Genomic DNA, 14,642 nt, shown 5'->3' with positions numbered 1-14,642 from the left:
ATTATGTATTGTTGAATAGCGAAGACGTCAAACCCAGGAAATAACACATAGGGAATCATGTAGTACCCAAAAAAATATAACAGCCTTGCACACTCTTGGTAAACTCTCAACCAGCTTCATGAGGAAGTCACTAGTAATGCATTTCAATTAACAGGGGTGCCTTGTTCAAAGTGAATTTGTGGAATTTCTATCCATCTTAATGTGTTTGAGCCAATCAGTTGTGTTGTGACAAGGTAGGGGTGGTATACAGATGATAGCCTTATTTGGTAAAAGACCAAGTCCATATTATGGCAAGAACAGCTCAAATAAGCAAAGATAAACTACAATCCATCTTTACTTTAAGACATGAAGGTCTGTCAATACGGAAGATTTCAAGAACTTAGAAAGTTTCATCAAGTGCTGTCGCAAAAACCATCAAGCACTATGATGAAACTGGCTCTCATTAGGACCGCCACAGGAACAGAAGAGCCAGAGTTACCTCTGCTGCAGAGTTTTTTAGAGTTAAGTGTGCCTCAGATTGCCGCCCAAATAAATTCTTCACAGTGTTCAAGTAACAGACACATCTCAACATCAACTGTTCAGAGGAGACTGCGTGAATCAGGCCTTCATGGTCGATTTGCTGCAAAGAAACCACTACTAAAGGACACCAATAAGAAGAAGAGACTTGCTTGGGTCGAGAAACATGAGCAACGGACATTAGACCGGTGGAAATCTGTATTTTGGTATGATGAGTCCAAATTTGAGATTTTTGGTTCCAATCTCTGTGTCTTTGTGAGACAGTGTAGGTGAACAGATGATCTCTGCATGTGTAGTTCTCAACGTAAAGCATAGAGCAGGAGGTGTGATGGTGTGGGGATGCTTTGCTGGTGACACTGTCAGTGATTTATTTAGAATTCAAGGCACACTTAACCAGCATGGTCAACACAGCATTCTGCAGCGATACGCCATCCCATCTGGTTTGCGCATTTGTTTTTCAACAGGACAATGACCCAACACACCTCCAGGCTGTGTAAGGGCTATTTGACCAAGAAGGAAAGCCTCCACAATCACCCAACCTCAACACAATTGAGATAATTTGGGATGAGTTGGATCACAGGGTAAAGGAAACGCATCCAACAAGTGCTCAGTATATGTGGGAACTCCTTCAAGACTGTTGGAAAAGCATTCCAGGTGAAGCTGGTTGAGAGAATGTCAAGAGTGTGCGAAGCTGTCATCAACGCAAAGGGTGGCTACATTGAAGAATCTAAAACATATTTTGATTTGTTTAACACTTTTTTGGTTACTACATGATTCCATATGTGTCATTTCATAGTTTTGATGTCTTCACTATTATTCTACAATGTAGAAAATAAAGAAAAGCCCTTGAATGGGCATGTGTTCAAAAACTTTTGACAGGTAGTGTGTATATACAGTCGGAAGTTTACATAGACTTAGGTTGGAGTCATTAAAACTCGTTTTTCAACCACTCCACACATTTCTTGTTAACAAACTAGTGTATGTGACTTAGTGAGTTAGTGTATGTGTAAGTGACTTTGTGTATGACACAAGTCATTTTTCCAACAACTGTTTACAGACAGATTGTATCACAATTCCAGTGGGTCAGAAGTTTACATACACTAAGTTGACTGTGCCTTTAAACAGCTTGGAAAATTCCAGAAAATGATGTCATGGCTTTAGAAGCTTCTGAAAGGCTAATTGACATCATTTGAGTCAATTGGAGGTGTACATGTGGATGTCTTTCAAGGCCTACCTTCAAACTCAGTGCCTCTTTGCTTGACGTAAAACAATACATAAAATAAAAAGAAATAAAAAGAAATCACCCAAGACCTCAGAAAAAAAATGTGGACCTACACAAGTCTGATTCATCCTTGGGAGCAATATCCAAACGCCTGAAGGTACCATGTTCATCTGTACAAACAATAGTATGAAAGTACTGTATAAACACCATGGGACCACGCAGCCGTCATACCGCTCAGTAAGGAGAAGTGTCCTGTCTCCTAGAGATGAATGTACTTTGGTGCGAAATGTGCAAATCATTCCCAGAACAACAGCAAAGGACCTTGTGAAGATGCTGGAGGAAACAGGTACAAAAGTATCAATATCCACAGTAAAATGAGTCCTATATCGACATAACCTGAAAGGCCGCTCAGCAAGAAAGAAGCCACTGCTCCAAAACCGCCATAAAAAAGCCCGACTACAGTTTGCAACTGCACATGGGGACAAAGATCCTCTGGTCTGATGAAACAAAAATACAACTGTTTGGGCATAATGACGTTTGGTGGTAAAAGGGGGAGGCTTGCAAGCTGAAGAACAGCATCCCAACCGTGAAGCACGGTTGTGGCAGCATCATGTTGTGGGGGTGCTTTGCTTCAGGAGGGACTGGTGCACTTCACAAAATAGATGGCATCATGAGGTTGGAAAATTATGTGGATATATTGAAGCAACATCTCAAGACATCAGTCAGGAAGTTAAAGCTTGGTCGCAAATGGGTCTTCCAAGTGGACAATGACCCCAAGCATACTTCCAAAGTTGTGGAAAAATGGCTTAAGGACAACAAAGTCAAGGTATTGGAGTGGCCATCACAAAACCCTGACCTCAATCCTATTGAAAATTTGTGGGCAGAACTGAAAATGCATGTGCGAGCACAGAGGACTACAAACCTGACTCAGTTACACCAGCTCTGTCAGGAGGAATGGGTCAAAATTCACACAACTTATTGTGGGAAGCTTGTGGAAGGCTCCCCAAAACATTTGACCCAAGTTAATAAAGGCAATGCTACCAAATAATAATTGAGTGTATCTAAACTTCTGACCCACTGGGAATGCGGTGAAAGAAATAAAAGCTGACAGAAATACTTCTCTCTACTATTATTCTGACATTTCACATTCTTAAAATAAAGTGGTGATCCTAACTGACCTAAGACAGGGGATTTTTACTAGGATTAAATGTCATGAATTGTGAAAAAAAACTTCCAGACTTGAACTGTATATATATTTGTTTCTGCTCTACCAAAACAATCTCGGGCCAACAGCCTAACGACAAAACAATCGACCAGTTGACTAATTGGGGTCAGCCCTAGTGTGTAGAATAGTATTCTAAAGAATTCTATAGTAAGTACTGTAGTATTCTATAGTAAGCTGTAGTATTTTTCATGTGGGCATTGACTCTCTATTGCAGTCAATCCAAGGGAATTGATTACATAATACAGGCAAGCAATACAATAACCTCAGTGATGGACAGCCAGGCATGCATCCACCTCCCAGACAACAAGCTACAACAGAATGGCATGATACACAACACTACAATCTGTCTATTCTAGCCACTGTGTATCCTTGACTTAACTTCAAACTGTTTCAAACTACACACGGCCTCGTGTCCTGAACATTTCCTGTACGACTGCCAGATCCAACCCTGAAGGTTGTTTTTTCAGATTATGTGTATACAAGACAAATACAATGTTCCTTACAGCGATAAACTATCGTTGCGATGCCAGCATAGAGCTGAGTAGTACATTTACTAGCCTGGTCCCAGATCTGTTTGTTCCAACTCCTATGGTCATTGTTATGCCGATGGCAAGACAGCACAAACAGATCTGGGACCAGGCTAGTGCATTCCCCAGAAGGCTGTGAAACAAGCAGTGGTCTGACGCTCCACAGCAGCATGCACCTCATTAGCTAATCTAATTTGCAAATCAGGGCCTGAAACCCTGCTAAAGAAGAGAGAGGCAGGGGGTGACGTCAACTCCCAAACTACCAGAAAAACTGCTCTACTGCAGCCCACAGCGGAAGAAGTTGGTATGTAAAGAAGTTGTGTGAAGACGGTTCCATTTTGGAACCTTGCTGATGTATGGAACACAGAACAAAATTGAGGAGGGAATTCTGGAACTCTGAGAAGTAGTGTTTGGGCTGGGAGGAAGGATACCGAGGTAATAAGGTTGGGTGCTTTTGATGCTGTACTTCTTTTCAGAGGTATTTCACAGAATTGTTTTGCGTGACAGTAATAGCCAGTCCTTTTCATATAATTTCCCACTGGCTCCATCGTCTTTTGTGATGTCTTTTTTTGTGACTGAAAGCAAATGTATATATACACACACACACACACACACACACACACACACACACACACACACACACACACACACACACACACACACACACACACACACACACACACACACACACACACACACACACACACACACACACACACACACACACACATATTACTTGTCTACAATGTAGCTGGTGGCTGTTGAAAGGGAATAACTGGAGCCATTGTCTGGACCCACTGAGGGAGACTGAAGATGCGTGGGCAAATGCGTCAGAGCAGAGCTACTGACGGACATACAGGGGCCGCTCTCTCTTTCTCCATCTCCTTCCATCGCTCTCTCTCTTTGTTACCTTACCTGACCACTTTGGTTCCTCCTCTTATGGCCTGCATATCAATCATACACCCAGTGTTCATGTACGAAGCCAGGTTGATCTCTGAGAACTCTGCCTGTGAAACAAGGAGAAAAACACCATGCTGATTATACACATTATTCACTGGGGGATAGAAGTAGCAAATGACTGTAAAACACAATTTCCATTTGGTGTATATAGGCCTGAATCAACCACATAAAACAGTCCTCTAACTTTTCAACACGAACATAAAAGCCACCTGCCCTTTCCTATGGCTTTCTGTAAAATAATTGAACTATATGAGAGTAAAACATTCCCCACGCACACGCACACGCACACACGCACACGCACACACACACACACACACACACACACACACACACTAATGTTGCCACACTTGGATGTGAGTGGGAAACATCAACGTTCAAAATAGTTTGCAGCAGAAAACACCCATCACTCAGAATCTATGATGTCATGTGTAAGTGAGTGGTGTGGAAGGCTCTACCACTTAAGCTCCAGTCACCCCTGAATTCTGCAAAAATGTGTACAACGTAGAACACCAAATAATGCATGCAGAGCAGAATTAGGCCGATACCCACTAATTATCAAAATCCAGAAAAGAGCCGTTAAATTCTATAACCACCTAAAAGGAAGAGATTCCCAAACCTTCCATAACAAAGCCATCACCTACAGAGAGATGAACCTGGAGAAGAGTCCACTAAGCAAGCTGGTCCTGGGGCTCTGTTCACAAACACAAACACACCCTACAGAGCCCCAGGCCAGCAGCACAATTAGACCCAACCAAATCATGAGAAAACAAAAAGATAATTACTTGACACATTGGAAAGAATTAACAAAAAAACAGTGCAAACTAGAATGCTATTTGGCCCTACACAGAGAGTACACAGCGGCAGAATACCTGACCACTGTGACTGACCCGAAATGAAGGAAACCATTTGTACATTGTTAAAACACTGTATATATATATAATATGACATTTGTAATGTCTTTATTGTTTTGAAACTTCTGTATGTGTAATGTTTACTGTTAATTTTTATTGTTTATTTCACTTTATATATTCACTTTATATATTATCTACCTCACTTGATTTGGCAATGTTAACATATGTTTCCCATGCCAATAAAGCCCTTGAATTGAATTGAATTGAGAGAGAGAGACACAGAGATACAGAGACACAGAGATACAGAGAGATACAGAGCCAGAGAGGAGAGACAGATAGACTAATCAAGTTATCCAGAGTCTGTCTGTGGCCTCCCGGAGAGGACAGGACAGCAGAGGCCTTGTGACAGGGAGGGAGGCTTTAGCCCAGGCAGCTACTTAATGACTTGATCAAACTCCCAGGCAGAGCAGAGATCCTCTCTGGAGGGGAAGGGACACTGCAGCTTGGCCTGTCTGGGAGAGAGCTCTGGGAAGGGACTACAATGGGGCATTAGGGGCCAAGTGCCTCCATTGTCTCTTATGTAATTACAAGTTAGAAAAATATTTGCTCCAGAGATTTAACTCCCATGAATCTGTTTTTTTAGTCTCTCACTGGCTGACTGTGTTCTCAGGACAGTACCTCGCAAGGAGACACGCGCATATTGTGCCTAAATGTTATAAATTCATAACAGATTCCAAATCTACCGACATCTGCTTCAGCCCAGACACAGATCACATACATGATTAGCTATTAGTACATTTTGCTGCAAGGTAAATACTGTACAATCAGGCACTTGCACAATGGCTGTGGCCCAGTGGGGGAACTTGTTATTGAGACACACATCCTCTATGTATGGCATGTCTGCTAAAGTGTGGGCTGATAAAACACACCATATTTATGCTAGAGAACCACAGAGACAGACAGGCCAATGAATGATGCTGTCCTAAGCCAGGAATCAGGAAGGAATTAAACACTACATTTCAAATATATTTGACATATTTTTTCAAATCATAATAAAATAACAAAATCACTGCAGTCATTTCAGTTTGGGGTTTTGTTTGATCATATGCTGGGTTCACGTCGTTGTTTTTGGCCTTGATGACCTTGTTTGGGTGTCGGTACCCTAAAAGATTTAGCTTCACTGATGGCCAAAAAGCTAATGAACCCTAAAGAAAATACAACATTCCTGCCTTACTTTACTATGAACATGCTTCCAACATGTTAGCTCTGTGGAGATGGGGAGGCCAGTCTACTCGGGATGGAAGGAGAGGTGAGGGTTAGGGGTCAAATGTCAAGAAGGATCGGTTTCAGTACGTATACTGCAGTGTGGGATGTTACAGAGTTAGAGTAGAGCTCGTCTCAGGCCCTCCAAGTCCTAGCTAGGTGCTCCCGTTAGACGTTATGAACCAAAAGCCACAGAGAGAGATCCGTAAGAGCTTGACCTCGGAACAGCAAGATGTTGACCTCCGACTTCTAGTGGTAACATTTGTCAGACTTAACATCACTTTGACGAATGTAGCGTGACACTAAGGCAGGCATTTTAATGGGTCCTCAATGTGTTGTCCTGCAACTTTTCTACTATGAAAAATTCAATTTGGAGAGCGTGTTGGTGATGTAATTTGTCATATGAGGAACCTACATGGGCTCGTGGTGGGCCAAATTCAATAATTCACTCTTCCTATAGGCTACATAGTTAAACAATGAGTTACTCATGTAAATAAACAAGCTGCGCTGAGAGTACAAAACATTATGAACTCTCCGTGGTGTAGACTGACGGGGTGAATCAAGACGAAAGCTACGATCACTTATTGATCTCACATGTTAAATCCACTTCAAATCAGTGTAGAGGAAGGAAGACAGGTGAAAAATAGTTACAGTATGTGCCTCTTAATGGGGCATGGTAGTAGGTGTCACGTGCACCAGTTTGTGTCAAGAACTGCAACGCTGTTGGATTTTTCACGCTCAACAGTTTCCTGTGTGTATCAAGAATGGTCCACCACCCAAAGGATATGCAGCCAACTTTGGAGTCAACATGGGCCAGCATCCCTGTGGAACGCTTTCGACACCTTGTAGAGTCCATGACCCGATGAATTAAGTCTGTTCTGAGGACAAAAAGGCGGGGGGGGGGGGGGGGGGGGGTGCAAGTCAATATTAGAAAGGTATTGACATTTTGTACACTACGTCTATATACAGATTGAGGTCGAGTCACACACACAGGACGGGATTGTTTAGCTGCTCTAGTGTTAATACGAACTTTGTCAAAGTAAAGCCACAAAATGTCGTTCGAAACATGTGCTGTGCAAATAGAAAAACAAAAGACACCGGTGTAGGCATTGTACTTGGCCGATGAACGTGGATGACAAGAACTCCCAGGAACATGGATGACTTAAAGTTCAGGCAATGTGAGTCCGGCCTCTGAGGTATTGATGGAGAAACATGAGCTTGTCCTCTAACCTGAGAAGCACTCTGAGACCTCACTGACATGTGTCAATCTCCAAAAGGCCATAACTTGAAGAGACCATTACTTTCCTTAACTTCCAGTGTTTGTTGTTTTGTGAGGCGCCAGCGTTGCTCTTCGGCTATCTTTCTGGGTCTCTGCAGAGTGGATACTTTGTAGGAAAGGATGCAGGCCAAAGCCTCCATTAACTTGAATAGAAAACAGTGTCTTCTGTACAGTTTATTGCAACCAATATACTCCAGAATCCTATTCAAAATGCTCAATTGTGGCCAGCACAAACAAAAAGTATGGGGGAGTCTTCCTCAATGTCTTCCTCATTTGTTTGTTTCCAGAACAATGTGCCAACTTAACAAAACAGTCGTTTTTTCTGTAAAAAAAATACCCCCTCTTTTTATTTATTGTGTTGCGCTTACAGAGGAGAAGAAGAGAGCAGGGGGCGAGTAAATTCCCTAATCTCATTTACGGGACAGCAAGGCGCCACTCACTCTCAATGCGCCTCAAAGACACAACACACTGGAACTTGGCTCCCTTCCACTCCTCAGCTCCTCTCCACTGATACCCGCCTCTCAACGAAACATCTGTGTGCTCGGCACAATGCTTTACCATCACCAAGAAATACTCTTAAAAGACATAACAGACACACACAGAGGTGCTAACTTTCTCACACACACACACACACACACTAATGCACAGAGAATTGCGCACAGAGAATCGCACACATCTACACACACGCCACACAACCCAGTATACAGATCTGCAACTCATCCCCCTGGCAAATTGCAATCCCTCAGCAGGGACCTACATTGACATTTGCTGTGACCAGATAAAACCAGAAGAGTGGGCTAGTTTCTGGCAACAACCAAAAACGCTCCACAACTCCTGCTATTGGCTGGCTGGCTCGGTGGGGCCCTCTGTCATTGGACAGTTATGGATGAGCCGTTTTTGTGACTGGGGCGAGTGCCCGGGACACAGGGCCTGTTTGACAGTGCCATGGTTACCATCAGGGTAATAGATTCAGATTTGTGTTAGAGCAGCTCTCACCCTGGGAAAGGAAAACAGGACAGGATACATGGGAACTGCCTTCTCTCCCCTTAAACTGCCCCCCAGTACACGATTCTTCTTTCCTCTATAACCGCCACTGGTGTCATTTAACGCTGGATCTCTGTGTTAGAGTTGCAGTATTTCTAAATGTGCCAGGAGGCTGCAGTACAGGACTTTGATGCTGGTGTCCAACATACCAAGCAGTCGGGCCAGAGAGCCATCTTTCTAGGACAATTCAATGAGTGCCTAAATGATACTCACACCAAATCTCCCACAACCTGTTAATATTCGAGGAACAGGATCTGAAGTGCTAACTGTCCTATATGTGTTTGTTTCTAAAACCATACCCTGGCCTCAAGAAGAGTGTTCCATGACTTAACTGATTAAAGTCTCTCTAGTGGCTCTGTAGTGTTCCATCCTTGAAGCTGCCTTGGTCAAATCTGGACTTGAGATAGAGTGCACGTGCATAACTCAAATTTGTGCACGAATTTGTGTCAAATCCAATTTGATTTGTCACATGCGCCAAATACAACAGGAGTAGACCTTACAGTGAAATGCTTACAAATAAAATTAAATAAAAGTAACAAATAATTAGAGAGCAGCAGGAAAATAACAATAGCGAGGCTATACACAGGGGGTACCGGCACAGAGTCAATGTGCGGGTGCACTGGTTAGTCAAGGTAATTGAGGTAATATGTACATGTAGGTAGAGTTATTAAAGTGACTATGCAGACAATAACAGAGAGTAGCAGCAGCGTAAAAGAGGGGGATAGTCTGAGTAGCCATTTGATTAGATGTTCAGGAGTCTTATGGCTTGGGGGTAGAAGCTGTTTAGAAGCCTTTTGGTCCTAGACTTGGCGCTCCGGTACCGCTTACCATGCGGTAGCAGAGAGAACAGTCTATGACTAGGGTGGCTGGAATCTTTTAAAATTTTTAGGGCTTTCCTCTGACACCGCCTGGTATAGAGGTCCTGGATGGCAGGAATGTACTGGGCCGTACATTCCTGCCAGTGATGTACTGGGCCGTTCTCACTACCCTCTGTAGTGCCTTGCGGTCGAAGGCCGGGCAGTTGCCATACCAGGCAGTGATGCAACCAGTCAGGATGCTTTCGATGGTGCAGCTGTAGAACTTTTTCAGGATCTGAGGACCCATGCAAAATCTTTTCAGTCTCCTGAGGAGGAATAAGTTTTGTTGTGCCCTTTTCACGACTGTCTTGGTGTGTTTGGACCATGTTAGTTTGTTGGTGATGTGGATGCCAAGGAATTTGAAGCTCTCAACCTGCTCCAGTACAGCCCGTCGATGAGAATGCGGGCGTGCTCAGTCGTCCTTTTCCTGGAGTCCACAATCATCTCCTTTGTCTTGAGGTCATGTCTCTGACCTCCTCACTATAGACTGTCTCGTCGTTCTCGGTGATCAGGCCTACCACTGTTGTGTCATCGGCTTACTTAATGATGATGTTCGAGTCGTGCCTGCCCGTGCAGTCATGAGTGAACAGCTCCCGAGTGGCGCAGCGGTCTAAGGCACTGCATCTCAGTGCAAGATGCATCACTAGTTGCGGCGGCAGGTAGCCTAGTGGTTAAAGCATTGGGCCAGTAACAGAAAGGTTTCTAGATCAAAAGCCCAAGCTGACAAGGTAAAAACCTGTTGTTCTGCCCCTGAACAAGGCAGTTAACCCACTGTTCCTAGACTGTCATTGTAAATAAGAATTTGTTCTTAACTGACGTGCCTAGTTAAATAAAGGTTACATTAAATAAACTACAGGCCATGGTTTGAATCCAGGCTGCATCACATCTGGCAGTAATTGGGAGTCCCATAGGGCGGCGCACAATTGCCCCAGGGTCGTTCAGGTTTGACTGGGGTAGGCCGTCATTGTAAATAAGAATTTGTTCTTAGCCTACTTGCCTAGTTAAAAAAGGTTCAAATATATATAATTAGTACAGGAGGGGACTGAGCACGCACCCCTGAGGGGCCCCCGTGTTGAGGATCAGCATGGTGGTTGTGTTGTTACCTACCCTTACCACCTGGGTGCGGGACATCCAGGATCCAGTTGCAGAGGAAGGTGTTTAGTCCCAGGGTCCTTAGCTTAGTGATGAACTTTGAGGGCACGATGGTGTTGAACACTGAGCTGTAGTCAATTAATAGCATTCTCACATAGGTGTTCCTTTTGTCCAGATGTGAAAGGGCAGTGTGGTGCAATAGAGATTGCATCATCTCTGAATTTGTTGGGGTGGTATGCAAATTGGAGTGGGTCTGGGATTTCTGGGATAATGGTGTTGATGTGAGCCATGACCAGCCTTGCAAAGCACTTCATGGCTACAGACGAGAATGCTACGGGTCAGTAGTCATTTAGGCAGGTTACCTTAGTGTTCTTGGGCACAGGCACTATGGTCGTCTGCTTTAAACATGTTGGTACTACAGACTCAGACAGGGAGAGGTTGAAAATGTCAGTGAAGGCACTTGCCAGTTGGTCAGCGCATGCACCGAGTACACGTCCTGGTAATCTGTCTGGCCCTGTGGCCTTGTGAATGTTGGTTGACCTGTTGAAAGGTCTTACTCACATCGGCTGTGGAGAGCGTGATCACACAGTCGTCCAGAACAGCTGATGCTCTCATGCATGCTTCAGTGTTACTTGCCTCGAAGTGAGCATAGAAGTAATTTAGCTCGTCTGGTAGGCTTGTGTCACGGGGCGGCTCTCGGCTGTGCTTCCCAGCTCTACCCTTTAGCTCAGTGCGGATGCTCCCTGTAATCCATGGTTTCTGGTTGGGGTATGTAGGTACAGTCACTGTGGGGACGAAGTCATCAATGCACTTATTGATGAAGCCAGTGACTGATGTGGTGTACTCCTCAATGCCATTGGAAGAATCCCAGAACATTTTCCAGTCTGTGCTAACCAGCAGAAATCAGAAGGATAGAATTATGGTCAGATTTGCCAAATGGAGGGCGAGGGAGAGCTTTGTACGTGTATCTGTGTGTGGAGTAAAGGTGGTCTAGAGTTTCTTCCCCTCTGGTTGCACATTTCGAATCAAATCAAATTGTATTGTTCACTTACACATGGTTAGCAGATGTTAATGTGAGTGTAGCAAAATGCTTGTGCTTCTAGTTCCGACTGTAACGGTTGTCATCTTCCTCTTCTGAGGAGGAGTAGGAAATATCAGACCAATATGAAGCGTGCTAAGTGTTTGTCATATTTATTACACTGAACACAGGAAACAAACGAACAAGCGAATAAAGAAAGAACCGAAACAATCCCGAATGGTGAAAAACACAAACGGAAAATAACCACCCACAAACAAGAGTGGGAAAACAGGCTACCTAAGTATGGTTCTCAATCAGAGATAACGATTGACAGCTGCCTCTGATTGGGAACCATACCAGGCCAAACACATAGAAATATAAACACAAGAACAAAACATAGAATGCCCACCCCAACTCACGCCCTGACCAACCTAAAATAGAAACATACAAAAGGAACTAAGGTCAGGACGTGACACCGTGCAGTAATATCTAACAAGTAATCTAACAAATTCACAACGACTACCTTATACACACAAACGTAAAGGGGTGAATAAGAATATGTACATATAAACATATGGATGAGCGATGGCCGAGCAGCATAGGCAAGATGCAGCAGATGGTATAGAATACAGCATATGTATGAGATGAGTAATGTAGGATATGTAGACATTAATAAAGTGGTGTGATTAAAAGTGACTAGTGATACCTTTATTAAATCCATTTATTAAATGTATTAAAGTGGTCAAAGATTTGTGTCTGTATGTTGGCAGCAGCCACTCTATGTTAGTGATGGCTGTTTAACAGTCTGATGGCCTTGAGATAGAAGCTGTTTTTCAGTCTCTCGGTCCCAGCTTTGATGCACCTGTACTGACCTCGCCTTCTGGATGATAGCGGGGTGAACAGGCAGTGGCTCGAGTGGTTGTTGTCCTTGATGATCTTTTTGGCCTTCCTGTGATATCTGGTAGTGTAGGTGTCCTGAAGGGCAGGTCGTTTGCACCCAGTGGTGGAGCAGTTGCCGTACCAGGCGGTGATACAGCCCGACAGGATGCTCTCGATTGTGCATCTGCAAAAGTTTGTGAGTGTTTTAGGTGACAAGCCACATTTCTTCAGCCTCCTGGAGGTTGAAGAGGCACTGTTGTGCCTTCTTCACCACGTTGTCTTTGTGGGTGGACCATTTCAGTTTGTCCGTGATGTGTACGCCGAGGAACTTACAACTTTCTACCTTCTCCACTACTGTCCCATCGATGTGGATGGGGGGATGCTCATTCTGCTGTTTCCTGGAGTCCACGATCATCTCCTTTGTTTTGTTGACATTGAGTGAGAGGTTATTTTCCTGACACCACACTCTGAGGGCCCTCACCTCCTCCCTGTAGGCCGTCCTTCCACTGTAGTGTCACCTGCAACTTGATGATTGGGTTGGAGGCGTGCATGGCCAAGCAGTCAAGGGTGAACAGGGAGTACAGGAGAGGGCTGAGAACGCACCCTTGCGGGGCCCCAGTGTTGAGGATCAGCGGGGTGGAGATGTTGTTTCCTACCTTTACCACCTGGGGACGGCCCGTCAGGAAATCCAGGACCCAGTTGTACAGGGCGGGGTCGAGACCTAGTGTCTTGAGCTTAATGACGTGTTTGGAGGGTACTATGGAGTTAAATACTGAGCTATAGTCAATTAACAGCATTCTTACATAGGTATTCCACTTGTCCCCATGGGATAGGGCAGAGTGCAGTGTGATGGCGATTGCGTCGTCTGTGGACCTATTGGGGCAGTAAGCAAATTGGAGTGGGTCTAGGGTATCAGGTAGAGTGGAGGTGATATGATCCTTGACTAGTCTCTCAAAGCACTTCATGATGACAGGGCGATAATCATTTAGTTCAGTTACTTCTGCTTTCTTGGAGACAGGAACAATGGTGGCCATCTTGAAGCATGTGGGCACAGCAGACTGGGATAGGGATTGATTGAATATGTCCGTAAACACATCAGCCAGCTGGTCTGCTCATGCTCTGGGGACATGGCTAGGGATGCCGTCTGGTCCCGGCAGCCTTCCGAGGGTTAACACGTTTAAATGTTTTCCTCACGTTGGCCACGGAGAAGGAGAGCCCACAGGCTTTGGTATCGGGCCGTGTCAGTGGCACTGTATTGTCCTCAAAGCGAGCAAAGAAGTTGTTTAATTTGTCTGGCGCGCAAGACGTTGATGTCCTCGATGGAGCTGGTTTCTTTTCGTAATCCGTGATTGACTGTAGACACTGCCACATACGTCTCATGTTTGAGCCGTTGAATTGCGACTCTGCTTTGTCTCTATACTGAAGCTTTGCTTGTTTGATTGCCTTGCGAAGGGAATAGCTACACATTTAACATGCTGGTAGAAATGAGGTAAAACGGATTTTAGTTTCCCTGCAGTAAAGTCCCAGGCCACTAGGGGTGCCGCCTCTGGATGAACATTTTCCTGTTAGCTTCTGGCGGTATACAACTCATTGAGTGTGGTCTTAGTGCCAGCATCGGTCTGTGGTGGTATGTAGACAGCTATGAAAAATACAGATGTAAACTCTCTAGGTAGATAGTGTGGTCTACAGATTATCATAAGATACTCTACCTCAGGCGAGCAAAACCTAGAGACTTCCTTAGATATTGTGCACCAGCTGTTGTTTACAAATACACATAGACCACCACCCCTTTTCTTACCAGAGGCTGCAGTTCTATCCTGCCGATACAATGTATAACCTGGCAGCTGTATGTTATTCATGTCGTTGTTCAGCTACGACTCCGTGAAACATGAGATACAGTTTTTAATGT

At 44.3% G+C, this 14,642-nt stretch overlaps 1 protein-coding gene across 1 annotated transcript in view; it reads right to left on the bottom strand.

Annotated features, from left to right (window-relative positions):
- The window catches only part of LOC139392798 (synapsin-3-like), a 134,286-nt gene that overhangs the window by 84,108 nt on the left and 35,536 nt on the right, over positions 1-14,642 (bottom strand). Inside the window, exon 4 of the mRNA XM_071141056.1 lies at positions 4,406-4,497. Coding sequence (XP_070997157.1) covers positions 4,406-4,497 — 92 coding nt within the window. The remainder of the gene's footprint in view (positions 1-4,405; positions 4,498-14,642) is intronic.

The sequence above is a fragment of the Oncorhynchus clarkii genome, chromosome 33 (assembly GCF_045791955.1).
Source record: "Oncorhynchus clarkii lewisi isolate Uvic-CL-2024 chromosome 33, UVic_Ocla_1.0, whole genome shotgun sequence".
Classification (NCBI taxonomy): domain Eukaryota; kingdom Metazoa; phylum Chordata; class Actinopteri; order Salmoniformes; family Salmonidae; genus Oncorhynchus; species Oncorhynchus clarkii.
This window is presented reverse-complemented; position numbering and strand designations above follow the sequence as displayed.